The 26129-nt window shown below is 49.0% G+C and overlaps 2 protein-coding genes and 1 pseudogene across 7 annotated transcripts; 2 read left to right on the plus strand and 1 right to left on the minus strand.

Annotated features, from left to right (window-relative positions):
- The first annotated feature begins 3859 nt into the window (after positions 1-3859).
- LOC136454391 (uncharacterized) lies at positions 3860-6482 on the plus strand (annotated as a pseudogene).
- Positions 6483-7883: 1401 nt separating this feature from the next.
- On the plus strand, positions 7884-17088 carry LOC136451732 (uncharacterized). 6 transcript variants are annotated; one of them, XM_066452413.1, is made up of 9 exons: positions 7885-8149; positions 8236-8291; positions 8895-9136; positions 15576-15647; positions 15783-15850; positions 15934-16084; positions 16180-16260; positions 16360-16449; positions 16626-17088. In XM_066452413.1, exons 3-9 carry the CDS (start codon positions 8900-8902, stop codon positions 16746-16748), a joined length of 822 nt encoding a protein of 273 aa, XP_066308510.1. In that variant the 5' UTR covers positions 7885-8149; positions 8236-8291; positions 8895-8899; the 3' UTR covers positions 16749-17088. The 6 variants fall into 6 exon arrangements, with proteins under 6 accessions (XP_066308514.1, XP_066308510.1, XP_066308511.1 ...); XM_066452414.1 differs by having other exon boundaries at positions 7885-8112; XM_066452415.1 differs by having other exon boundaries at positions 7885-8098.
- Positions 17089-17390: 302 nt separating this feature from the next.
- Positions 17391-20507, minus strand: LOC136451733 (uncharacterized). The gene is made up of 7 exons (XM_066452418.1): positions 20125-20507; positions 19778-19903; positions 18774-18908; positions 18596-18692; positions 18282-18385; positions 18059-18110; positions 17391-17762 (listed from the first exon to the last, which is right to left on the minus strand). The coding sequence occupies exons 1-7, from the start codon at positions 20403-20405 to the stop codon at positions 17565-17567; spliced, it is 993 nt and encodes a 330-aa protein (XP_066308515.1). The 5' UTR covers positions 20406-20507; the 3' UTR covers positions 17391-17564.
- Between the last annotated feature and the right edge of the window lie 5622 nt (positions 20508-26129).

Genomic DNA, 26129 nt, shown 5'->3' on the forward strand with positions numbered 1-26129 from the left:
TTCATATTTTGTGGCAACTTGATATCCAAATTTAGAAAATTCATTAAGAAATTTTAATCATTATTTTCATACAATTTTATATGTTTAGGGTTAATTTAGCATTATATGCTTACAAAATCCAAACTTAAAATTACTCTTCACGGAGAAAAGAACTCTCATTAGCATTGAGATTGGACCAAACGGAAGTTTGAGAAAATAAATCTTAGACAACATTTTGCTCAAGGGGTTAAACATATAAAGTGTATTGTTCGAGTAGAAAACCCTTTTTTAGACACTAGAAACAAATGCAGCTTTAACTCTTGTGATAAAAAAAGTAGACTAATCATTACAAACTTGTGAAATAACAAATAAATCCCACTCGAAACTCAATTCTAACATTATAAGGTCATCCAAAAGAAAAAGAAAAATGTATTGTCACCACTTCTGGCGATTGACACACTTAAAAATGTGCTTCTTAGCTTTTTTTAAAATAGACTTCCTTCTTTCTCTGTCTGTTTCTTCCTTCTTCTCGTTCTCTCTTAACTCTTAACTTTGTTTGCAGGATTTGGACATATAAATTGGATTTTTACTCTCTTAGGCTCTTTTAGAACAAAGGAACACTAGAGGAAGTATGAATGATTGAAATTTTATAGGGAAAAATCCTATAAGTCCCTTTTGAAATAAAGGATTGGGTCCTACATTCTTTTGAAATACCTATGGAATGACTTTGTTTCATAGAAATTTTATTAAGGCTTTGTTTGGATCCACTGTATTCATCTCAATTCACGTGTTAGAGTGGATTGGGATGAAAATTAAATTAAATTTCATCTCAATCTACTCCAACCAGTGTTACCCTAAATGCTAAAGGATAAATAGTCGGTCACCTTTTGACAGATTAAAAAGGTCCAAACTATTTTTACACAATATTACCAAAAATTTGCATATTTATTTATTATTGATATGAAATCAATTATCCTAGCACTTATACATATTTACGCAAGTAAAAATTAATTATTTTAGTATATATAGTGGAAAAGGTCCATTTTTGACCCTCCAATTATGGCTGCAGTTTTATTCTAGCCCTCTAACTCGAAAACCAGACACGCGTAGTCCCTCAACTCTCAAAACCGTTTAAAATTGGCCCTCGCGCCTATTCGATCGCGGTTTTCGTACAGTAAACTCGCCACGACCCCGCCTGTTAGACCTTTCCATCTCACCGCTAGGTTGGGGCCACCTGTCATCCCCTCCCTCTCTTCGCGGGCCCCACCTGTCAGACCTTTGATCGAATTCACGCGGGCGCTGGTGCGAGCGGCGCACGGTGCACCGAATGCACGCGAGCGCGGCAAGGGGCACAGCTGCCTCTCTTCCTCCTCAGCCACGCTCTCGCCGGTGGCGAACTTGCTCAGCCGCGCTCTACGGCGGCTCAGGGAGGCAGAGAAGGGGGTCTATGGTTTTGCGAGGTCACGGTGAATACTCCGAGGGGCCAAAGGTGGCGGATTGAAGCTCAGGGTGGCCGACAATGGCACTACGGCGGCACGGGGATGACGACGGGGCTCCCTGGGTGTCCATGAAGCTCCAGCAGGGTCCTTCTAGCCTTTTAGGGCTTCGACGAGGCCTACTAGGGCTCCAGATGTGGCTCTAGAGGCTCGAGCGAGGCTGGCCACATTGACAGCGGCACGGCGGCGATGGCGGGTCACGGCGAGGCTGCTGCGCACCTAGGCAGAGCCAATAGGCACTCGTTTCCTTCAATTGAGGCTCCGAGTGACCTGTAGGACTCAACGTCAGTGTCCAAAACTCACGGCGGAGTCCGCACCGCGACTAAGCGCACGATGGAGCTTCGGCCAGCTGCTGCTTGCTTCGTTGTGCGTGTGCGCTGGGAGGGAAGGGGTGCCGAGCGTTCGCTGCAGCCTGCTCAGCGAGCTGGGCATGGAACCAGAGAGAGTCATGGAGGGATGGGGATGCTCACCGTGTGATCTGTTTGGTTGGAGAGCTAGGGGAGAAAGGGAGAGCAGAGCAGAGATACGGAGCGGAGGGAGAAGAGGGAAGCAGCGTGGTTTGGCTCGTCGACGTAGGGCGGTGGCGGCACTTGGTGGCTGAGCGACGGGGGAGTAGAGGGAGAAGAGGAGAGCTAGGGGCGCAGTGGAGCAGGGCACGGTGACAGCGGCAGCAGCTTTGGCTCCGGCGACCTCGGCGGCAAGGGCTTCAGCGTAGCGGAGGCAGAGGTGTGGCGGCCTTGATTATGCCCATCCATGGCACGGGGAGCAGAGCAGAGAATAGAATGGGATGAGGAAGCAGGAAGTAGGGCGGAGGATGGGGCGAGGTTGGCGAGCTCAGCAGCCATGGCTAGCTTTTATGGCCAGTGTAGGTCGGTGGGGAAGAAAGGGAGAGCAGAGGCGTGGTGGAGCAGGCGTGGCGACGGCAGCAGAGCAGAGAGCAGAGGAGAGGAGGAGGAAGAAGAGGGAGCAGAGGAGGCGATGGAGGCGTAGGACTTTGGTGAGCGGATGAATAGTGACAGCCTTGGCATAGAAGAGCTCGGCAGCGATTCTGACTCTGACTCCGTCAGCATCTCCATCGCATGCTCGCCGCGGAGAAACCGAGCTGCAGCGACGTCGAGGAGCTCCGCCGAGCTCGTGCGCCACCGTAGCCATGCCATTGCCTTAGCCAGCACGCCGATAGCTTCGCCTTGCTTCGTGCCACCATCTCCACCCACTCGCAGTGTCGATCGAGCCTAGGTGAGGGACTATTGGACACTTTCACCACCGCCCACCATGATTGAGGCTTGCCGGACTTCGAGCTTCCCATGGCCGGCATCACTAAAGCTCTCTCACTCCCTTCTCTTCCTTCCCTCGTCTTCCCCGTGAACCCTAGAAGCTTGTACCGAGCTTAGCTGCGCCTGCCATGGTCGGATTTGGCTAGAGCACCATTGGGCCCTCGTCGCCGACCGCCATGCACATCGCCGCCCTAGTTACAGCTCAGTAGGGGTTAAACCCTAGGCACCTTTAGGTGTAGCTCGTCGCGAGGAGCACGCTGGTGCCCTCGGTTTTGCCAGATTCCTCACCGACGGCGAGAAATCACCGGCCATCTCCCTCCCCTGCCTCTGTTTCACTGCCAGGTTGGGGAAAGGCATGACAAGCGGGGCCCATGAAGAGAGGGAGGGGATGACAGGTGGCCTCAACCTAGCGGTGAGAGGGAAAGGCCTGACAGGCGGGGTCATGGTGGGTTTACTGTGCGGAAACCATGGTCGAATGGGCACGAGGGTCAATTTTAAACGGTTTTGAGAGTTGAGGGACTACGCGTGTCTGGTTTTCGAGTTAGAGGGCTAGAACAAAACTGCAGCCATAGTTAGAGGACCAAAAATAGACTTTTTCCTACATATGTGCATGTAAAAGGAATCAAATATACATATTTATGCATGTAACAAATCAAGTATATATTTTTATGAATATAATAAACTTAAGTGTATAAATTTGTGCATGTAGAACTCAATTGGATTTACCCGGTACTCACCTAATCAATCATTTAGCTCGTTTAAAACCTTTTACCTTCGTTCAGTTTAGAGCGTTCAGATTGTTTTTCCCTATTTTTTACTGCTTAAACGGTCAATCATTTAATTTCCATTTACTCCTAGACAAAGCAACTCGCAACCATACCGTTTAGCTGATGTTTAAGGCCGTTTAGGTGAACACTCCAACACATAGATTTACGTGGATATAAGTGCATGCAATCAAGTTTTTCTATAGAGGTATATGCATCGTAGGTCCTTGAACTTGTCACATGGTGCCACTTAGGTCCACAAACTCTTAAATCATACTTTTAGCACCCTAATATTGTTTAAGTATGCCACTTAGGTCCATAACTCATTAGATCAAGGTTTTTGCCGATGTGGCGTCCACAGAGCGCATGTGAGCTGCGCATGAGCCTGGTTTGGGGCGTGCAAATAAGCAGAGAGGCCCCCCTGTTCTTTTCATATCCTCCATTTCCCTCTCGATTCGTCGTCAGACATACGTAGGCGTCAGTAATGGCGGTGCGGTGGTCCTCCCCGTGTGCGCGCTCGACGGTCGCACTACGTCTGTGCGCCTACCCGCCACGGCCTCCGTGTGGGACCTCAAGGCAGCGCTGCGTGTCTGCTTCCCACCCACATAGGCTGCCCCGGCCTTCCACCTCTTCCTCCTCGGCGGCAAGCTCCTCCTGGACGCCAAGCTCGCCAACCTCTCACTCGCTTGGGGAGAGTTCGTCTCCCTCATCCCCTTCACCGCCAAGCTTGCCGTGCCACCGACAGCGAGCGCCAATCCAAACCCACGCGTCGGCCCCTTTGTGTTCCCTGTGGCCAAAAGGAGTAAGTTTTCTTCGTCTTTGATGTGGCGCGGGGAGGATGTGTACGCTAAGATCGCTAGGGTGCCCGTCCATGACCCGGCCTCGCTGTCCTTCTACTGCCATGGTGTGGAGCCACTGGACCCTGCTCGGATGGTGGAGCACCTCAAGCAGGGGCTCGGGAAGCACGGACAGATCAGGCATGTCCAGGAGATCCCTGGCAGCGAGGCGTCCTTTTGCCCGCTCCTGTCTCACCTCTCGTAGCCCACCAGGGAGGTGCTCAGGGCCATCGGAGTGATGAGGTTGTACAGCCACTAGGCCCAGGCCATCGCCTCTGCCGCTTCTGCATTCGGCAAGAGCAAGCACGTGGTGGTGTCCACCTCCACGGCCAGCGGCAAGTCGCTGTGCTACAACATGCCCATGCCGGAGTCCATCTCACATCCCGCGTGCGGCGTCGTGCGTGCTCTACATCTTCCTGACCAAGGCGATGGCGTAGGACCAGCTCAAGACGCTGCGGGGGATGGTGAAGGGCACCGGCGACCTCAGCGATGTCGTCAGCATCTACGACGGCGACACCCCGATGAAACACCGTGTGAGGATCAAGGACGGCACGAGGCTGCTCATCACCAACCTGGACATGCTGCACGTCTCGATCCTATCGTGCCACGCACAGTTCTGGCGGATCCTGTCCAACCTCGAGTACATCGTCATCGACGAGGCTCACTCCTACAGGGGCGCCTTCGGCTGCCACACTGCGCTCATCCTCCAGCGACTGAAGCGCATGTGCGCGGACGTCTACGAGAGCCACCCGACCTTCATATCCTGCACGGCGACACTGGCGAACCCCCGAGAGCACGTCACAGAGCTCGTTGGCCTGGACGCTAACAACGTCGAGCTCGTGCAGAACGACGACAGCCCTTGCAGGCCCAAGCACTTCCTCCTGTGGAACCCGTCGGTGTCAAGGCAAGGGAGGTGCCCGAGCGCAGCGCAGGAGGTCTCCCACCTCTTCACTGAGATGGTCCAGCACAGGCTCCGGTGCATCACCTTCTGCAAGATGAGGAAGCTCTACGAGGCCATGCTGGAGCGCGCACGCAAGATCCTCGAGGAGACCTCGGCGGAGCTCGTGGACACCATCTACGTGTACCACGGCGGGTACGAATGCTCTCGAGCTCGGGATCGACGTTGACGGCATCGACGCGACGCTGCACCTCGGGTTCCCCCAGAGCATGGCAAGCCTGTGGCAACATGCCGGGCGTTTCGGGCAGAGGTCGAAGCCGTCCATCGCCATCTATGTCGGCCTCGACAATGCGCTGGACTAGTACTTCATGAGCTTCCCGCACGAGATGTTTGGCAAGCCAGTGGAGCACTGCCACGTCGACTCTCGCAACCGCAAGGTCCTAGGGCAGCACCTCGCCCGCGCCGCTTTCGAGAAGCCGCTGTGCCCGAAGCACGACGCTAGGCACTTTGGTCCCGGCATGGACGGTGCCATGGTGACCCTGGGTCACCTGATGAACACGAACACGAATAGTTCTGATCAGTCAGGCGTGTGGAAGTACGTCGGGCCTGACAAGAACCCTGCTCGCGCGATGAGCATACGAGCGATCGAGCACAATAGGTATAAGGTGGTGGACAAGCAGGGCTACCGGGTGCTGGAGGAGATCGAGGACAGCAAGGCTTTCTTCCAGGTGCACGAAGGCGCCGTGTACATGCACCAGGGCGTCAGCTACTTGGTCGAGCAGCTAGATCTATCGACGAGGACGGCGTACTGCCGAGCAGCAGCTGACCTCAAGTACTACACCAGAGTTCATGACGTCACCGAGATCAACATCCTCCAAGACGACGGCCATGGTGATGGAACTACCGGTGATGAAACTGCATCATCATTATCATCGCCCAGGCTGGGGTTCGACGGCGGCGTGCACGCAGCGTCGCACGCGCTGCTCAGCGTCCTGCCGCTGCACATGATGTGCGCCGCCTCTGACCTCGGGACGTGGTGCGCCGCCGCCGCGGCGCGCGGGAGCAGAGATCCGAGTGATGGTGGTGACAGGGCGCCTGGGGTCCTGCTGCTGTACGACAAGCTGCGTGCAGAAAAGAACTGGGGGCCTCTTTGCTTATTTGCACGTCCCAAACCAGGCTCATGCGTAGCTCATGTGCGCTCTGTGGACGCCACGTCGGCAAAAACCTTGATCTGATGAGTTATGAACCTAAGTAGCATACTTAAACAACATTAGAGTGTCAGAAGTACGATTTGAGAGTTTGTAAACCTAAATGGCACCACGCGACAAGTTTACCTCTTTTCTATATGTTCTCCGTCCATATAGAATTCCAAAATTTTAGGACAATCTATTCCTACGGTTCTTTTTTATTCCTGCATTTCCTTCCAAGGCGCTTAATGAACACGCAAGATTTACCACTGCTCGCGTCACGATCCGACATTGCGCATTTGCACGCACAAGATAATTAGAGGAGCCCCTTACCCGGAAAAGGACGGCACGAAAAGAAATCCCCGGAGGCCGCCCGACCGGAGAGTGGGCATCGAGTAGTGGGCGTAGCAGTCGCGGCAAACGTGTGCAAAGCAGTTAGCCTACTGCTTCCTACTGTGCTCCTAGTCCTAGGGCAGTGGAGCTACCAAAGTCCAAGCCCCGGGAGGGGCACTCCTGTAACTTGACTCGTGTGCCGTCGCAGAAGTGGTGGGCCACCTATAAGGAACCCGTTTGCGTTCTTCCAAGCACAGGGAGAATCTTGCCGGCTAATGATGCAATTAAGGAATTATCACATCTCAGCCGTCTATTACTGTAGATCCCCTACTAATCATGTGACTTAGTAGCTTTAGCAGCTCTCATGTCGTTTCACGCGAAATGGATTCTTGGGCATGCAAATCGCACGTCCTGGCCAGTTCGTCCGCAAACTCAAACTGCAGACCATGTAAGCCTACGCTCTGTTCGTCTGGCTTATAAGTCGTATTTTTTCAGCCAACGAACAGTAATTTTTTCTTACAACAAATCAATCAATTTTAATCATGACTTATCAGCCAAACGAACAGAGCAAAATGGCTTTTACCCAAATGACTGAATGAGAAGAGTATATTTATATTTAAGCAGAATGCAGCGTGTATTCTGATGAACTAGTTTGTGCAGCAAAAGGTGTGGCGAATCACCTCTCGACAACTCCTGTTTCAGACACTGGCATTGTTGCACCATTGCCATCAGGACATTTCATTCATAACAGTGACTAGACATGGGCAGAACAAACTGGTGAGATATGAAGAGTTCTTACCGGTGTCTGATGATGTACTCCTTTGTTCTGCAATCTCACTGATTTACTGATACCCAAAAGCAGTTACCACAATCAAAAGAGAAGGCTCCTTTTTCAGGAAAAAAGAGTCAAAGGGGAAAAAAGTTGAGCTTTTCACCCCCTCCAAACCTCTAGAAAATATAGAAAGCTTTTGCAAAGTGACGAGGTTAGGAGGTCATTCCTGGGAACCCAACAAAACAGCTGCAGTACTATCAGTGAAGTTATGATACCAGTGCTATTTCCCACCCTTAACCTTGCCTCTCTTCTAATTTAAACCTCTGCTGCAAGGGAGCGAGAGGCACAACACAGCACAGAGAGGGTTTGTTTTGCCTTGGCCTTGCCTTGGCTTGGCCTCCCCTCCACCTCCATCGCTGTATTACATCCGAGGGCACTCCATCTCTTGCGTCCCTTAACCCCTCCACCAATCCAACCCAATCCCCTCCGTGCCTTAACCCCGCACCGAATCCAGCCTTCGAAGCTTCCTCTTCCTCCCGGTCCCGGAGCCCTGTTCTTGGTACTTAGGACAACGTAAAGATTTGTTTGTTCCCGTCATCTGGTTCTTCTTGTTGGTGCTGCTGTGTTATTCAGTTAGATTTAACTCGTCAGACGCTCGGCCCGTCGAGATTGAGAGTTCGCTTGTATCTTCGCCAGCTGCCAAGCTTCATTCCTTCTTCCAGTTCGTCTCCGGTTGCGTCTCCTCTTCCTCGGTGAGTTTCCGTTTCCTGGTGTTCATTTTTTCCCCTTTCCGTGGTGTTTCTTCGGTGCAACACTAATAAATGCGCTTTCCTCGTACCCCTTGTGCACGCTATAATGCTAGCCAACTCTCATCAATTGGTTTAATATAACAAAAAAGTGTCAGCTTTATTGGTCCATTATATGCCGCGTTCCGAATGTGGAGGTTTTTACCTGTTCTTTGTACACTTGCCGATTATTCGATCCACCGCTCACAGTCTTGGCCTCTCTCGGCAGTCGGCCCAGCTGCTACAATTCCACTAATCTGACCTCCATATCTTGCGGTTATCAATTTAGTATTTTTTTTTAAATCAATTTATTATCTCCAAGCGGTTGCTGGTTGGTTTCTGTCAGTCAGTTAAAGGGAGTAGTTGCATGCTTGCATTGGATCCCCTCCGCCTGCAACCTCCTGGTCCTCATTGGGTTCTTGGTCTGCCTCTCGGCACTCTTACGGATATCTCAAACACAATTTCAATTTGGCAGTTGCGATTGCGTTTGATTGCTCTTCTGTTTCGAGTGTCTGCAATTCGTGGAGATGGTGGCATTGTTTCCCTGAACCGTGGATTGCGTGCTCGCAGGACCGATGGGCGACCATCTCGCGTTGATCGTGGACCGGCTGCTGACAGAGTCGACGCTGGAGGCGGCGATCGGCGGTGGGAAGCGGATGGTCGATCTGCATCAGGAGACGGTGGCCATCGAGTACTGTCATCGCGCCCTAGGCGGTGGCTCGGCGACTAAGGTGGTGGAGTGCAGGATTTGCCAGGAGGAGGACTGGGACACCTGCATGGAGGCCCCCTGCGCCTGCTGTGGCAGCCTCAAGGTAGTTGTCCTCCTTAATCACGCTATTTTTATTTTGGGCCAAAATAAATGCTCAGGGTTATGCAGCAGATTCACGATCGTGCTATGGTGATTATGCAACTGTTTCTCAGAGTTCCTAAAATATTGTGTTACAGTTCCTGTTGGCTTGTTGCCACTTGCGACTACAGTATTATGTTGGGTCTCTTTAGATTTAAATTGGGCACTAGTTAATGTAGTTGACCTAGCATGAGAAATTGTTGACTTTTATGGTTGGGGTTAGATGTTGTAGGTTGTGCAGTTAGGACTTGGGAGTTCCATGTTAACTTGAGGGCCATTGTGGACAAGAGCTATGAACCAAATCAACTGTGTTTTTCTCAATGTGGCTTGGAAGGCACTATCTATTATGTTATGTAGTGGGCCTTCCTATTTGACAGTGATGTAATAGTGTGTTGAAAGATATAGGGAAGGGGAAGGTGTTGGTGTTTTCCAGAAGATAGGGGTATGGAGGGAGCTATCTGTTTGAGTGTGACCTTCACGCAATCACCCTAGTCGCTTGTTGGTTTCAGCCAGGCTTATTTAACCAGCCAACAGTGTTTTCCTCTCACAACAAACCAGCACCAGCCAGCTCAAACCAGTCCAGAAACCAACCAGCGAACACGCCGAATGTGTGGGGCAACTACCCACATTGCTGAATGCAAGGCGAGAATGTAGTTGAAACTTAAGAGCAACGCAAACACCCTGGTGTTGATCTTATTGCGCGGTCTTGTTTCTGATAGTGGATGTTGATCCCTGGCTGTCCTGCACAGGTAAGCAACTAGCTTACCAGCACACACCATTACTCACTATGGTTAGAGGTAGAAGAAGAGATTGAGAACAGCGCACACACACACCCAGCACAAGCACCAGCGTTGGTCGAAGCCCTGCCCTTTGGTTTGTGGCAACTGAACTAAGTATTCCATTGTCCTTTGGATGGAATATATACAACTCTAGCTGTACCTCCACCAGGTAAGTTGGCCAACTACCTACTTCTGAGTATAAGAGTACACCAACTACCTACTCCTAAGGTATATGGTACACTAACTACCTACTCCTAAGGTATAGAGTATACCAACTACTCCTAGCAGTACAAAGCTTACCTCAGCCCACTACCAAGACATGACTGATGTAATAGCTACCATTTAATGTACTAGAGGTAGCCTATTGCAATATTGCTACACCTACAGGAACTGGTCGACAGAGCCGATCAGTCCCCAACTCCCAACAGGGAGTGGTCGGCCGAGCCGACCAGTCTCCGACCAAGGAGAGAATGGGGAGCAGCAGATTATGTCTAACAATTCTTCCCCTAATCCTGCTGCGAGTCCGATGCCTTAACCTCATCCATGCCAATCATCTTCCTCAGCTCCATGAACCGCAGGTGTCCGAGTGACTTGGTGAGAATGTCAGCGAGATGTCTGCCGGTCTCGACAAACTCGATGACGATCTGCCCTCCATCGATGCAGTCCCGGAGGAAGTGTAACTTGATGTCGATGTGCTTGCTCTGGTCGTGGAGGACAGGGTTCTTGGCGAGGGTGATGGCGGGCTGGTTGTCCACCATCAGAGATGGCGGGTGAGCTTCCTCGCCGGTCAGCTCGCCCAGCAGCCGGCGCAGCCATACAGCCTGGCACGCCGCCGTGGCCGCTGCGACGTACTCCGCCTCACACGTCGATAATGCCATGATCTTTTGCTTCAGCGACTGCCAAGCAATGGGGGCCGCTCCAAAGAAGACGAGCACGCTGGAGGTGCTCAGTCGCCCATCAATGTCGCCCGCCATGTCCGCATCGCTGAAAACAGTGAGCTCCGGCTCACCTTCCTTTGCCTTGGGGAATGCCTCACTGAACACCGTGAGCCTCAACCCTCCCTTGCCGCCACTCTTGGGGAAGATGATCGCTTGATCGAGCGTCCCCTCGACGTAACGCAACAACCTTTTCACTGTCGACCAGTGATCTTCGCGCGGGTCCTCCATGAAACAACTGACGTACCCAACCGCGAACGCAATGTCCGGTCGGGTATGAGTGAGGTAGCGCAGGCTACCGATGATACTCTGGTAGCGCGTCGCGTCCACCTTTGCAGTAGTGCTGTGCTTGCTCAGCTTCAGCCGCTCCTCCATCGAAGTCGTGCACGGCTTGCACTCCATCATGCCGCCGCACTCCAGCAGCTTCTCCGCGTAGGCACGCTGACCCAGGGAGATGCTCTGCTTCCCCTGCCTCACCTCGATGCCGAGGTAGTAGGAGAGCGCGTCGAGATCGCTCATCTTGAAACGAGCCATCATCTCACGCTTGAAACCGTCGATGTCCTCTGCTCGTGCTCCGGTGATGATTAAGTCATCCACGTACACGCTGACGACGAGCTCCTCCTTCCCACGTCGCCGCGTGTAGAGCGTGTGCTCTGTAGCGCAGCGAGTGAACCCAAGCTCACCCAAGGTGGCGTCGAGCTTGGCGTTCCATGCCCGAGGGGCCTACCGTAGCCCGTAGAGCGCCTTGCGCAGCTTGAGCACCATGTGCTCAGCGCTCTTGACGAAGACCGCCATTGAGGAACGTAGACTTGACGTCGAGGTGGTGGACACGCCAATCCTTCGCTGCTGCCATAGCCAACAGCAAGCGAACGGACTCCATTCGCTCCACCGAAGCAAATACTTCCTCGAAGTCGATGCCCTCACGCTGCATGAAGCCGTGGGCGACGAGCCGAGCCTTGTACTTGACAATGGCGCTGCGCTTGTCTCGCTTCACCTTATAGACCCACTTCAAACCGATCGGCCTGCAGCCCACCGGTGGATCTACCAGCTCCCATGTACCATTGTCTTCGATGGCCTTCATCTCTTCCAACATCGCCCGTCACCAATTGGCGTCGCGTTTAGCCACTGCGAACGTCGGTGGCTTGTCGGCACTAACAAGGAGCAGCTCTAGATCATCGAGCAGTCGACTCGCTAGGCCTGTGGCCCCTGCATTGCCGACGATGTTGTCTAGCCTGCGAAACCGGACCTCGCCGTCGTGGAAGGCATCTACGAACTCGCTGATGTCGCTCGGAGGGGAGGTGAACTCGATCGTTGGTCTCCGGCTTCCCTGTTCTGCCGGAGTGGTCGGCATCGCTGCTGGACCGCTCAGCACCATTGCCGAATTGGTCGGATCCACTGCTGGAGTGGTCGGCACCACTCCTGGAGTGGTTGACTCTACTGCTGGAGCGCTCTGCACTGCTGCTGCAGTGCTTGGCACCCCCTCTGCAGTGCTCGGCACTCCTCCCGGAGTGCTCGGTACTGTCCTAGGACTGCTCGTCTCTGTTGCTGGAGTGGTTGGCACCTCCTCTCCAGCGTCTCCACCACTGTGAATGGCCATGCGCTCGACGATGAAGGTGCTGGTGAAGCCGCCAGCTCCCCCCGTGCCCGGACTGTCCCAGTCCTAGGCCGCCTTCTCATCGAACACCACATCCGTAAAGATCACCACATTGCCTCTCTTGGGATCATAAAGCCGATAGGCCTTGCTGCCCTCCTCGTAGCCTAGGAGCACCATCTGCGTGCTCCTGTCTTCCAGCTTACCGAGGTGAGGCTTGGTGTTCTTCAGATGGCCGACGCAGCCAAATGTCCTGAGTAAGGACACATTCGGCTTGCGTCCATGCCAAGCCTCGAATGGCGTCTTGCCCTTCAGGGTCTTGGTGGGCGCGCGGTTGAGGATAAACACCGCCGTGGTCACCATCTCTCCCTAGAACTCCACCAGCATCTTCTTAGCCTTCATCATGGATCGTGTCATGCCGACTACCGTCTGGTTCTGCCGCTCCACCACGCCATTCTGCTGTGGCGAGTACGGCGAGGTGTGATGTCGCACCATGCCCTAATCCGCACAGTACGCAGCAAATTCCACCGAAGTGAATTCGCCGCCGCGATCAGTCCGCAGCACGCGTAGCTTCTTGCCGCTCTCCGTCTCCGCGCACGCCTTGAACTTCTTGACTGCTTCCGCTGCCTCGATCTTGCTGGTCAGAAGCTGCAGCCACATATATCGGCTGCAGTCATCCACCAGCAAGATGAAGTACTTGCGCCCGCCGGGCGTCGCCAGTGTGATCGGCCCGTAGAGGTCACCATGGACCAGCTCGAGGGTCTCTGCCGTGTGGTACTTTGCCGTCTTTGGGAACGGCAGCCTTCTTTGCTTCCTGGCCAAGCAGCTGTCACACAGCTCGCCTGCGTGCTCGATGTGAGGCAGCCCAGCCACCATCTTCTCCAGCCGACCAAGAGCGTCGAAGCTGAGATGTCTATACTGAGCATGCCACAGCCATGGCTCCTCTGTGTGCCATGCAGCCAAGCAGATGGGCTGCTCCACCTTGAGGTTGAGCAGGTACAGCCGATTCCGGGACCTCTTCACCATGGCAAGAAGCCGTTGCTCCCGGTCCCTGATCCTGAGGACGTCGTCCTTGATCAGTACCTCGCTGCCGCGCTCATCCTGCTGGCCAATGCTAATGACGCTTGAACGCAGCTGTGGGATGTAATATACATCCGTTAGTGCGCGGTGCTCGCTGTTCTAGCACCTGAAGATGATGGTGCCACGCCCTCGGATCGTCACCCTTGAGCCGTCACCGAACTTCACCGTGTCGGTCACGTCGTCGTCGAGCTCGCAGAAGGCTGCCTTCGAGCCTGTCATGTGGTTGCTAGCGCCGGAGTTCAGGTACCACCGCTGCTCCTGCTCGCCGCCCACACGTCCGAGGTGGACTTCTGCGGTTCATCGAGGTTGATAGCCTTCAGAGCCTTCCTAGGCCCTTCCACCGTCATCCCCTCTCCCTTCTCCTTGGCCTCAACGTCGCGCAGTGCACAGAACGTCGTCATCAGGAGAGTGGCCTCATCATCAGCAGCAGGATGCGCCAGATGAGCCTCAGCCTTCTTCTCCTACTTGAGATTTGGGCACTCCTTTGTCTAATGGCCAGTCTTCCTGCAGCGCCAGCAGACGTTGGGGTCAACCTTCTTCTTCTTCTCCGAAGAAGCCTTGCTGCGACGCTTGCCATCGCTACCATGGCTGGAGGAGGCTTCCCCGGACTTCTTCTCCTTCATCCGGGCAACCCACTCCTCTTCTGTCAGCAGCAGCTTGCCGTTGTTCGTCGTTGCTGTGGCTTGCTCCATGCGCTCGTCCACCGCCCGCAGACGACCTGTCACATCATCAATGGTGAGGGTGGACAAGTCCAGCATCGTCTCTATGGAGAGAGCAATCTGGATGTACTTCGCCGGCACGGAGTGAAGGTACTTGGAGACCGCCTCTTCTTCGTCGATGGTGACGCCGTGGCTCCTTAGCTTGCTGATGAGCATCTGCAGGCGAAGGGAGAAGTCCTCCACCGATTCACCATCCTTGAACTTGAGGTTGGCGTACTCCTGCTTCAGCAGCTGGGTCGTCGCCTTCTTTGCACGGTCGGAACCAACGCGCATCGCCACAATGGCCTCCAACGTCTCCTTAGCAAAGCTCTTCGCCTCCAACGGCTTCCTGTACTTCGCTGGCACAGCAGCGAGGATGGCTTCCAACGCTGACATGTCTTCTTTGTTGTCGGTGCCCTTGTGAATGGCACTCCAGAGTTGTCTCTGAGCTTGACCTTCATGGTCACCGTCCATTCGTCATAGTTGGTGTGAGTCAGCGTTGGCCAACTGGTGCCGCTGACCTTCCGCACCGTGCGCACAACGACCTCCTGTCGTGGCTGGGCAGCCACAGCAGCGCCACTGCTGTCGCCCATCTCCAAACCGTTCGTCATCGCCAGCGGTTAGTCCAGCGACGACGCTTGTACGGCTCCGATACCACTTGTTGATCCCTGGCTGCCCTGCACAGGTAAGTAACTAGCTTACCAGCACACACACTCACTCACTATAGCTAGAGGTAGAAGAACAGATTGAGAACAGCGCACACACACTTAGCACAAGCACCAGCGTTGACCGAAGCCCTGCCCTTTGGTTTGTGGCAACTGAACTAAGTATTCCATTGCCCTTTGAATAGAATATATACAACTCTAGTTGTACCTTCACCAGGAACATAGTTGTTGGCCAACTACCTACTCCTGAGTACAAGAGTACACCAACTACCTACTCATAAGGTACAGGGTACACCAACTACCTACTCCTAAGGTACAGAGTATACCAACTACTCCTAGCAGTACAAAGCTTACCTCAACCCACTACCAAGACATGGTTGATGTAATAGCTACCAACTAATGTATTAGAGGTGGCCTATTGCAATACTGCTACACCTACAGGAACTGGTCGGCAGAGCCGATCAGTCCCCAACTCCCAACAGGGAGTGGTCGGCCGAGCCGACCAGTCTCCAACCAAGGAGAGAATGGGGAGCAGCAGATTATGTCTAATAGTGGACAGATTACCATGCTGTGTGAGGAATGGACTATGAAGATGTATTTTTTTCAGCAAGCTAGAGTGATTGAACCAAATTAAACTATTAGTTTCTTTCTTGCAGTATGCGCACCGGAAATGCATTCAGCGCTGGTGCAATGAGAAAGGCGACACCATGTGTGAAATATGCCTGCAGGTAAAACTTTTAGGTGATCTATGCATATTGTTTATTGGTTTAAAAATATGTCAACTGGTGATGCAGTTTTAAGTTTTAACATATGTGCAACTATGGAAACATGCCTATGGATTTAATTTTGATATGTTTCTTCAGCAATTCAGACCAGGTTATACTTCTCCACAGCAGCTGTTTCACTATGGAAGTATACCAATGAACTTCAGGTCCTCATCTCTTTAGCATTCTTAATAAATCTGTTTGTGTTCTTGTTTAGTTCTCTCAATGAATGTCTAACGTTTCTCTACAGAGGGAACTGGGAGATTGCCCGGCAAGATCTCAATGATTCCCAGATAATAACAATGATGCCCACGGAGCGTGATTTTATTGACAATTATGACGACTACTTTCCTATCAGGACAAGAAGTAGCACCTTGTGTTGCCGGACAATTGCCATAATTGTGAGTTTCTAACATCAGAACCAACAGTGATTGGTGTGGTTTCCTTTATCTCCTGTCTGATGAAGATCTGTCATTGTGATTGTATCATTGAACAGTTCATGGCACTCCTGGTCCTTCGTCACACTCTTCCTCTCATGATTGGTGACAATGGGGAGTACTCATTGGCCTTATTCGCGGTAAGATTGACGATAAGCATTCACCAGTATCTTTTAGTATGATTTAAGTTGGTCTTGACTTGATGTCTCCTATTGTGCATTCTGCTTCTGGAAATAAAGCTTCTGGTGCTGAAGACTGCAGGAATCCTATTCCCAATCCTGGTGATGGTGAGAGCATTGGCAAGCTTCCACTGTCGACGGCGGCAGCAGGTAATTTCATTACCGAGTCGCGCTGTGTCAAATGCAATCCTGATCATGTTCAGTTTAGCAGCAGCAGATACGGCATAATTGCATGTCACACCTGTGGAAATTTCTCCATTCGTAGTAGTAGCAACATAAACTTATATCAGGCATAACTCTCGGATCTAGATCATCTAACACTGCAGGAAAGCCGGGAAGCATATATATCTTCATCAGAAAGCGAGGAGGAAGACGAAGAGGAAGAAGAGACAGTTACCAATTCGGCACATCCAAATTACTCACAACCACGCTTCATACCAGTCTACTGACATGGCCAAGAACAAGCCTTCCAAGTTCCAGCCTCCCATCTGACAGGAAATTCCAGCGCCTCCTGTGTAGCTGACAGAAGCAAGGATGATCATAAGGGGAAAAACAAAACAAAAAATCTACAAAAATGAGAATGTGGTGACATAGTAAGATAGCCTGAAGCCACTCGCTTCGAAGCCCATAGAGAAGAATGTAGTGGCCCTGCTACTCGTACATATGAGAAAATAGCAGACTACTGACAAACCCGGATACTGTAACTTGTGAGCTAACTGCAGTTACCCTCGTGTACTTGAAGATATTCCCTGTGAAAAGTACTTGCAATTGCAAACCGAAGTAACTACGTTTCAGTTTCCAAATGTTAGTGGTTTCTTTCCTTTTTATATCTTGCATTTTGCATCACTAATTGCAGTCGAATCATTCATTTTTATTGTTGTTGATGTTTTCTCCCTGCAATAGCTTTGCCCTTGGTATTGCAAAAACTCGAGACAGGTCATGTGAGTCATCTGCCACGATACGTGCTAACATGCAGCTTGTGTTTCTGGTCAGATAATACCCGGTTTCCACGCATTAAAACATCTGGATGTCTTGATTGCATCAGTTACTTGACATGCTTTCAAAGAGTATACCAAAGTGAAATCCAGGACCCAGCAATACCAAAACAACATACAATAACATCTGAGCTCTGATGAACAAACCCAACAAGGTAAAACACTAAAATATTATCCAGATACACCAGTGATTTGGGTACATAGTTAATATCGTAGCAGGTATGGTAACTTTCTAGGGCCAATAAATCAAGCATACATTTATGTTTCATTTCACTTATGCAGGAAAGCAACGGTCGTGATGCAAGAACTATCCACACTAGGGTAACTTTGGACGTGGTCGAGGTAGCTGAACACCGCGGCTTCACTAGCCGGCAATCCTTCTGAGCCCATAGCACCAAGCTTCCTTTGGTTGAAGTTCTCTACCTCCTGCACCAGCTCATCCTTGGTTCTGCTGCATGATGTGATGACCTAAAAAATCGTTGAAGTGACATCAGAGGATTGAATGGCCATATTACTCGTACAGGGATATGCTATACTACTTTTGTCATTACTAACAGGTAGTCACAAGGTGAAAGCATATAGCCAATTGAGGATTATTGCAGTAAAGCAGTATACCATATGTGCATAGCAGTTTCAACTTTCAAGTAGATACAATAGGCATACATCAAATTTCACTGTCAATGTAAAACTGGTCTTTCATAATTCTGCCTTAAATGTACAAAGAAAAAGAAAATTCCAGGTCCAATTTGGATGGAAGAACTGACCAATATACCACCAGGGGAAACCAAGCTAGCAACTGACTGCCAATACATCATTCTGAAATGCAGGAGATGAACATAAATTAGAGGCTTAGACATGTGTGTAAACAAGATCTCATTCTTTCCGCATTAAAAAGTTTCAGCAATTGAAAACATGTAAGCATCGGTGTGAATACTGCATGAGGACTAAAAGGACACATCACCATCTACACAGTAAACATGCATTTACCTCTTCACAGGTCCATCAGGATGCAGCCCAATTGCATCAAGAGTCCCTTCATCCATTACAAGTTCAAATCTTCTCTCCAGCTTCGACTCCAATACATCATCAACCTGCAAAAGGACCATTCATATTAAGCTGAAATAGTTCTATACTGCTCTTACAATATTAAGGCTAGTTTTGCACCTAAGATACAATGAAAGCCTTTGGGGATATGTTATAAACTGAAGCACAAGAAGGACAGCAAATGTGGGCATGCAATATGGACATGCATGTCGACGTGAATTTACAAATTACAATATATGCTTCACTGGCTGACTCACCAAGAAATTAATGTGCTCAAACCCATCACGAATTGCAAGGTTCCGAGCAAGCTCAATCACGCCTTCACTATAGTCAATCCCAGTCAGATCGGAAAACCTGTATATTGTATATTAACAGGTCAGTGCTGGCATTAACAATGAAAAACAAAGTTTCACATTTCCTCAGCATACTGCATACCCCTGTTTCGCGAGCTGCTGCAAGAGTCTGCCACTCCCGGTCCCAATGTCAAGTACGCTGCAGCTGGGTAAATCCCTGCTTGAGCACAAATTTTTGGTCCAACCTACACGGATATCCATGATCTCAGTGCCAAACCTGCAAACCCACACAGGTTTTGGTCAACAACAATATAAGCATCAAATGCATAAAACAAAGGGGGAACACACAATTAATTTTGCACCACTTCTTTTTTTTTTGTTATCGGTATTTACATCTCTTCTTGAAAGGAAAAAATGCTGCAAACAGCTGTTACCCAAAACCCAAATCAGTAATCCGAGAAAAGTGAAAAAAAAAAACCTACTCTGCATATTTTGATCTCCTATTTCACCAGCGGGTGATGGGCATGGTTTATAACAGCCAAGCCTCAAATAAAAAGATAATAATCATCATATTTCCTGAAAACCTAGAAATAGAGATGGTAAAGTTTAAACATGGATAAAATAAGGTTTACTAGAAGTAGAGATGGTAAAGTTTAAACATGGATAAAAGAAGGTTTATTATTCCCATCCTGAAATAAATTCCCTTGGAATGCCAGGTCTAAAGGCCAACTGTAGTTGCAATGTTGTGATGCGCTACACTGCAACTATCGAATAGTCTTCTACTGGAATATTTACTGGTTCCAGTTTTTTTCCCTGGTATGGATCTAAAAAGATGCTTCAAGCTAGATGCAAAATTATAGGATCTAGAATAAGGTGCTTTCAAAACGATACCACAACGCCAAACGCTAATGGCATGGCAAATGTAAAAAGTTTGTACAACCCAAGGTTGCTTGAGTCGCCTTTACATTCTTATTCTTATCAAAATAATGCTCCTGATCGCTCATATAAGCAAAGGTCAAATCAGTTTTGTTATAAATGACAATGGAGCATAACACTCGTCATCAGACAAAAAAGGCTGCCACTATAGGTTATTGTGCATACTACAAACAATTTTAGATGCTAATACAGTAGCTTGAAGAATAATACCAGTCATCAGCGTGGCTGCGCTCATGGAAATTTGCAAGATCCTCAGCATAAACACCATCCTGAAAATTCTGCAAGCCCAGCAACCGAGGCTCAACGTCGCTGGAGTCAGGGACATCCTTGTCGAAGCTGTTAAAGATCCACAGCAACAATAACTTGAATACACTAGGCCCAGACAAATAAGATCATTTTGGACCAAAATGCAATAACCGACAGATCATTGGACCAAATTAAGGTTTATTATGGGGGAAGAGAATTGATGCCTTTGTTTCCCCAAAACTAGGAATCAGATCACAGATGCTCGCCCATTTTGCGGCACAGGAACCAGAAATGGAGTAGAATCAGTTCACCTGAAGTCAGAGGAGGGGTGGACGGCAACCGACGCGGAGGGCGCGGCCGCGGAGGAGGCGGAGGAGGAGGCGAGGAGGACCTCGGCGGTGTCTGCGTAGCGCTGATCGTCGTCGAGGGTGCTGCCGTAGTCGCTCTTGATCGACCACGAGTCCGCGGCCACCGACCGGTCGTCGTCCGACGCCATCTCCCCCGGGGGCGCGACGGGGACCCAAGCCCCGCCGCCGACCATCCGGGAAGGGAAGATCTCCGGGTCCTCCGGCGGCCACCGAATCCCCGCCATGGCGCTCGCCGTCGCCTTGCCGGAACCCTAGCCTGCTCGTGCGGCTCGCGTGCTGGGTTGGGTAGTGCCGGAAGGAGGGGAACGACGGATACGAGGCGGCTCGGTGATGACAGGTGGGTCAGCAGAGAGGTTGGCCTACGTGTCGGTGTCTCGGATCGTTGGGATGGCACGGGGGTACTGGGAGAGGGACGGCGGGCGGTTGGAGCTTATTCAACTGAAATGTGGGGACAAATAAGAGCGGGACCACGAATCAGTTAATTGGTAGAGAATGCGTCGTGCTGGTGCGCGCGAGATTGGGTTGAAGGCCGTTAGCCGCCCGGAGTGGGCCGGTTTTTATTTGCTTCGCCGGCCCTCCGGTACACAGCTCAGTTTTTATTTAGGACTAAATTTTGCTAAAAAAAAGTAGTTAGGACTAATTGATTAACAATTAGTTGAAAACTTGGTTAAAAAAATTAACTCATATATTAGCTCTCCTATTTGGATGGACTAAAACTAATTTTGACTAAATTTTAGTTAGCTAGCAATTAGTCCATATATCCCAAACATGGCCTAAATCAACCTTATTAGAACAAAATTATGGATGTCCTTAAAAAGGGACAAATTAGTCCTAGGTGAAAAGACCATAGCGCCTTTATTAATTTGAGTTCCATCTTTAATTGCACATTAAGACCTCTTAGGGCACCTCTTAGAGCATCTCTAGGAGTTTTATAAAAATGACTCCCTATTTTAATTTTTTAGCAAAAAGAGAAAAAAAAATACCCTTCAATAGTTTTTAGTAAAAGAGCAACTTGAAAATAAAAAGTTGTCAGATATCCCCTCCAACTTGTAAGTTTCCACAGCCAAGAGAAACTCTATATCCGCTCACCTTCCGACTTTTTTCTAGGGAGATCAGAGTAAATTGGACGCTTATAATTAAGTAAATTAAGAAAATAAAGGATTTCATACGATAAAGCGGTAAGAGATAAAGAAACTATTAAAAAAAGGTTTGATTGGTTAGAAACAGTTTGGGTTACCAATGCAAAATTGTGTAGACCGCTATTATAGAGATTGTTGGAGAAGGACAAAATTTAAGGTTGTTATTTCTTCTATTAACTTGTTTTATCTGTTAGTTTAGCAAGTTAAGTACATCAAACTCCTGGAGATACTCTTAGATGCAGTACTAGTTAACGTGGACGTGGCCCCAAGAAACTGTTGGCGGCTTTTGTTACCAAAAAAAAAAAACAAATAGGCTACTAGACGGTCAGGCTCTTGAAGTTAGTTTAATCTAGGACAGATTCGCAGCCTAGGAATTCCTAGTATATAATACATGACATTTTCTTTCCTAAAGAAATGTTGTTTGCAGATATATAAAAAGTATGTAAATCGCTTTAGCTTCTTCTCAACCAGTAATGCCTGTTTATTAGGAGGCTTGCTTATCTTCTACAACTAAAAAGAATAAAGCGTGAATATTTTTTGATGCGACATTCCAACGTAGACCCATAATCCTACCAGTTGCGTTCCTGCAGCCCTCGCTCCTACACCCATCCCTTGCAACAAAATTCTTCCTTCCAAATTAGTCATGCACAATTATAGCAATACAATTTGTTAAATGGGGACTATATATACGAATGATTGATTATAGATCAATCTCCATTCTTTTTTTTTTTGAAAGGAAGAAAGAATATCAAGGATTACGTGAAACCAAACAATCAGACCACCTTCCATGCACGGCGCCACAATGGTGCATGCAAACAGGAATCGTGCATGTGCAATCAAGAAGGAAGCCATGCAATCAACCAAGAAGGAAACTGCAATCATCAAAGACCACACCAACCACAAGCGGCACATTAGAATGACTCATCAATCTCTTCTCTCATCACGTCTAAAAAGACTAAAAAATAGATACCGTTTTAATGCAACAATCCAACGTCGGGTCGTCGGTCTGCCTGCGTACGATCCCATGCTCGTTATCCCACCCGACATCGTCGCCCCCCACAATGGCCCACACGACACTTCTTCCCTAAAAATGCTACTCCACGCAAGAATCACATGATCATGTCTCATCATATGCCACTAATTGACGGAAACATACGGTCAAACGGCGTCCACCAGTCATAAGCGCTTGTGAAAAAAATCTCAAATTGCCTAGCCGAATAGGAAGGAGGGGAAACGGACGTCCATCCGGTCGGCCAAATAGGAAGGGAAGAAACGGACGTCCATCCGGCGTAATTAAGACTTACGAAAAAATACGTCACTTCTCTTTCCTAAAATCACATTACATGTAAGCCCGGATTTTCATATGTAAGCCCGGATTTTCATATTCTCTCATCCTTCTCTCTTTCCTTGTAGCGACAACCGCACAAAAGAGAGGTAGACGAGATCAGACGCCATATCCTGCTTCCTGAAAGCTCTAGTTTGGTTTTGGTTAATTGATGAAACCCTAAGTGCTAACCTAGTTTATCAAGATGATTATGAGATAGGTAGCACTACTCCAAGTGATGAAGCAATGATGAAGATCATGACAATGGTGATAGCATGGTGATGATCAAATGCTTGAACATTGGAAAAGAAGAAAGAGAAAAACAAAAGGCTCAAGGCAAAGGTATAAAATGTAGGAGCCATTTTGTTTTAGTGATCAAGACACTTAGTGAGTATGATCACATTTAGGATAGATAGCCGTACTATTAAGAGGAGTGAAACTCATATCGGAATGCGGTTATCAAAGTGCCACTAGATGCTCTAACTCATTGCATATGCATTTAGGATCTAGTGGAGTGCTAACACCCTTGAAAATATTTGTGAAAATATGCTAACACATGTGCACAAGGTGTTTGCAGGGTTGAGATGGGTTTGGGTCCCTCTCTCCCTCCTGCCTCGCAAGCTCGGCGGGATTCGGCGCTTTTGGAAAAATGAAATGTCTATTTTCTATTGCGTCGGATGCAAAAATTCTTGGTGGTTGGTACACTTGAGCAAGGGTGAAGAAGTTAGAGTTGAAATGGAGTTGGTCGAAATGATGCTGGCGTCGGTCTACTGACCGAACACTGGGTCACTCAGCGACCGAACGCTGAAGGGCTACGTCCGGTCGAGCTGTCAGACGGCACAGTCGCTAGGGTTGAGCACCGGACGCTGGTCTGCGTCCGGTCAAGGTGGACCGGACGCGTCCGGTCGAAAAAACATGCCTCAGGGAGCTTACTGGAAACGACCGGACGCTGGAGCTTTAGCGTCCGGTCAGTTTTGACCAGAGCGTCTGGTCAGCTTCATAGCCGTTGAAATCTGACAAACAGCGTTTGAAGTAGGTGACGCGTGGCGTCCATCGGGCGACCGGACGCTGAGGGCCAGCGTCTGGTCGGTATGACTGGAGCGTCCAGTCAGAGCGTTTTTTGCCCAGTGAAGGGGTACAACGGCTCTATTCGATGGGGGCTCTATTTATAGCCCCATGGCCGGCTCAAGGGATAATACTTGCTTATTTTCATTGGCATAACAACCTTGTGAGCTTAGCCAAAGCCCTCCCACTCATCTCCATCATTGATTCATCATCTTTGTGAGATTGGGAGAGAATCCAAGTGCATTGCTTGAGTGGTTGCATCTAGTGGCACTTGGTATTCGTGTTGCGCTACGGATTTCGCTTGTTTCTCTTGGTGGTTGCCACCACCTAGACGGTTGGAGCAGTGGTGAAGGATCAGCACGAGTTGGTGATTGTTCGTGGCCACCTTCGGTGATTGTGAGGGGAGTTGTACCTTCCCCGGCGGAGCGCCGAAAGGTAACTCTAGTAAATTGATCGTGTCATTGAGTTACCTCACTTGTGGGTCGGTTCTTGCTGTGTCCAATCGTGTGGACGAGGTTTGTGAAACACCTCTTAGCCGCCGAACCACCAAGTGTTGGTCGACACAATGGGGGCGTAGCGTGTTGGCAAGCACGTGAACCTCGGGAGAAAATCGATTGTCTCTTGTCTTTGGCATTCTCCCGGTGATTGGCTATATATTCATCTTGTGATTGGTTCATCCCCTACACATCGGTATAATCACTCTACTCACTTATTTACATTCTTGCAAACTAGTTGACACAAGCTCTTTAGTGTAATTAGAATTGAGAGCTTGCTTTATTATTTATATTCATCTAGTTGAGCTCTTTAGAGTAGCAAGGTTGAGAGCTCTTAGTGAGTAATTACATAGCAAGTTTGTGTGCCTAAGTAATCATTACAACTAGAATTGTTGGATAGGTGGCTTGTAACCCTTGTAGAGCTAGAGCAAGTTTACATTACGCTATTTGTCATACTAATCAAATTGCTCTAGTTGATTTATAGATTTTCAAATAGGCTATTCACCCCCCCTCTAGCCATATTAGGACCTTTCAAGTGGTATCAGAGCCGTGGTCACCATTTGATTGAAGGCTTAACAACCTCGGTGTCAAATTATGGCTCAAGTTGTGTTCAACCATGTGAGGGGCAAACCACCATTCTTTGATGGCACAAGCTATGATTATTGGAAGAGAAAGATAAGTGTGTATCTTGGTTCAATCAATGATCAAGTATGGGATGTAACCGAGAATGATTATGCTATCATTAATCTCGACAATCCCACCAACCAAGATAAGTCTAACAAGTAATGCAATACAATGGCTCTCAACACCCTATACAATGCCCTTGATCCAAAGGTGTTTGAGCAAATCAAGGATTGTGAAAGAGCAAATGAAGTGTGGAGGAGATTAGAGGAAACCTATGAGGGCACACCGGAGGTGAAGAGTGCCAAGTTATATATTCTCAAGGACAAGTTGATAGGTTTCAAGATGAAAGATGATGAGAGCATACCAGAGATGTTTCATCGCTTGCAAGTCATTGTCAATGATTTGAAGGCTTTGGGAGAAAAGATCAAGAATGATGATGTCTCTCATCGGTTCTTGATGAGTCTACCTCCAAGGTTTGAAATGTTGAGAATGCTAATCATAAGAGGAGGATTAAAGGAGATCACCCCCAACCAAGTACTAGGTGAAGTTATGACACAAGAGACATACCGTGTGGAAAGGGAGAGGGATGACAAAGAGGACAAGAAGGAAGATGAGGACAAGAAGAAAAAGAGTGTAGCATTCAAGGCTAGCTCATCATCATACAAGAACAAGGGCAAGTCAAAGAAAGAGTCAAGTGATGATGAGGATCTTAGTGATATTGATGATGAAGCTATGGCTCTCTTTGTGCGCAAGATGGGCAAGTTCATGAAGAAGAAGGGCCATGGTGCAAGAAAAAGAAGAGATCACACCAAGAAGAAAGAGTATGTGAGAAGATGCTACAATTGCAAGAGCCCCGATCATGTAGTAGCAAATTGTCCATACAATAGTGACAATGATGAGGATGAGAAGAAGAAGCACAATGAGGATAGGAAAGAAAAGAAGGAGAAGAAGGAGAAGAGAATGACATTCCAAAAGAAGAAGAAGGGTGGAGGCTATATAGTCACTTGGGATAGTGATGGCTCTTTGGATAGTGATAGCTCTAATGATGATGACAAGAAATCTATCAAGAGAGCTCTAGCAAGCATCGCCATCAATGGCAAGCCCTCTATCTTCGATACTCCATCGACGTGCCTCATGGCAAAACCTACCAAGGTAAAATATGATGTGAGTGATGATGATGAATGCAAAAGTGATGCTTGTAGGAGTGATGATGATGATGATGAGTACTCCAAGGAGGAGCTCATGGACATGTGTGAGCAAGTGCATACTTGCTTTGAGATGAAGAGAAGGGAGTGTAAGGAA

This window comes from Miscanthus floridulus, chromosome 5 (genome assembly GCF_019320115.1).
Source record: "Miscanthus floridulus cultivar M001 chromosome 5, ASM1932011v1, whole genome shotgun sequence".
Lineage (NCBI taxonomy): Eukaryota > Viridiplantae > Streptophyta > Magnoliopsida > Poales > Poaceae > Miscanthus > Miscanthus floridulus.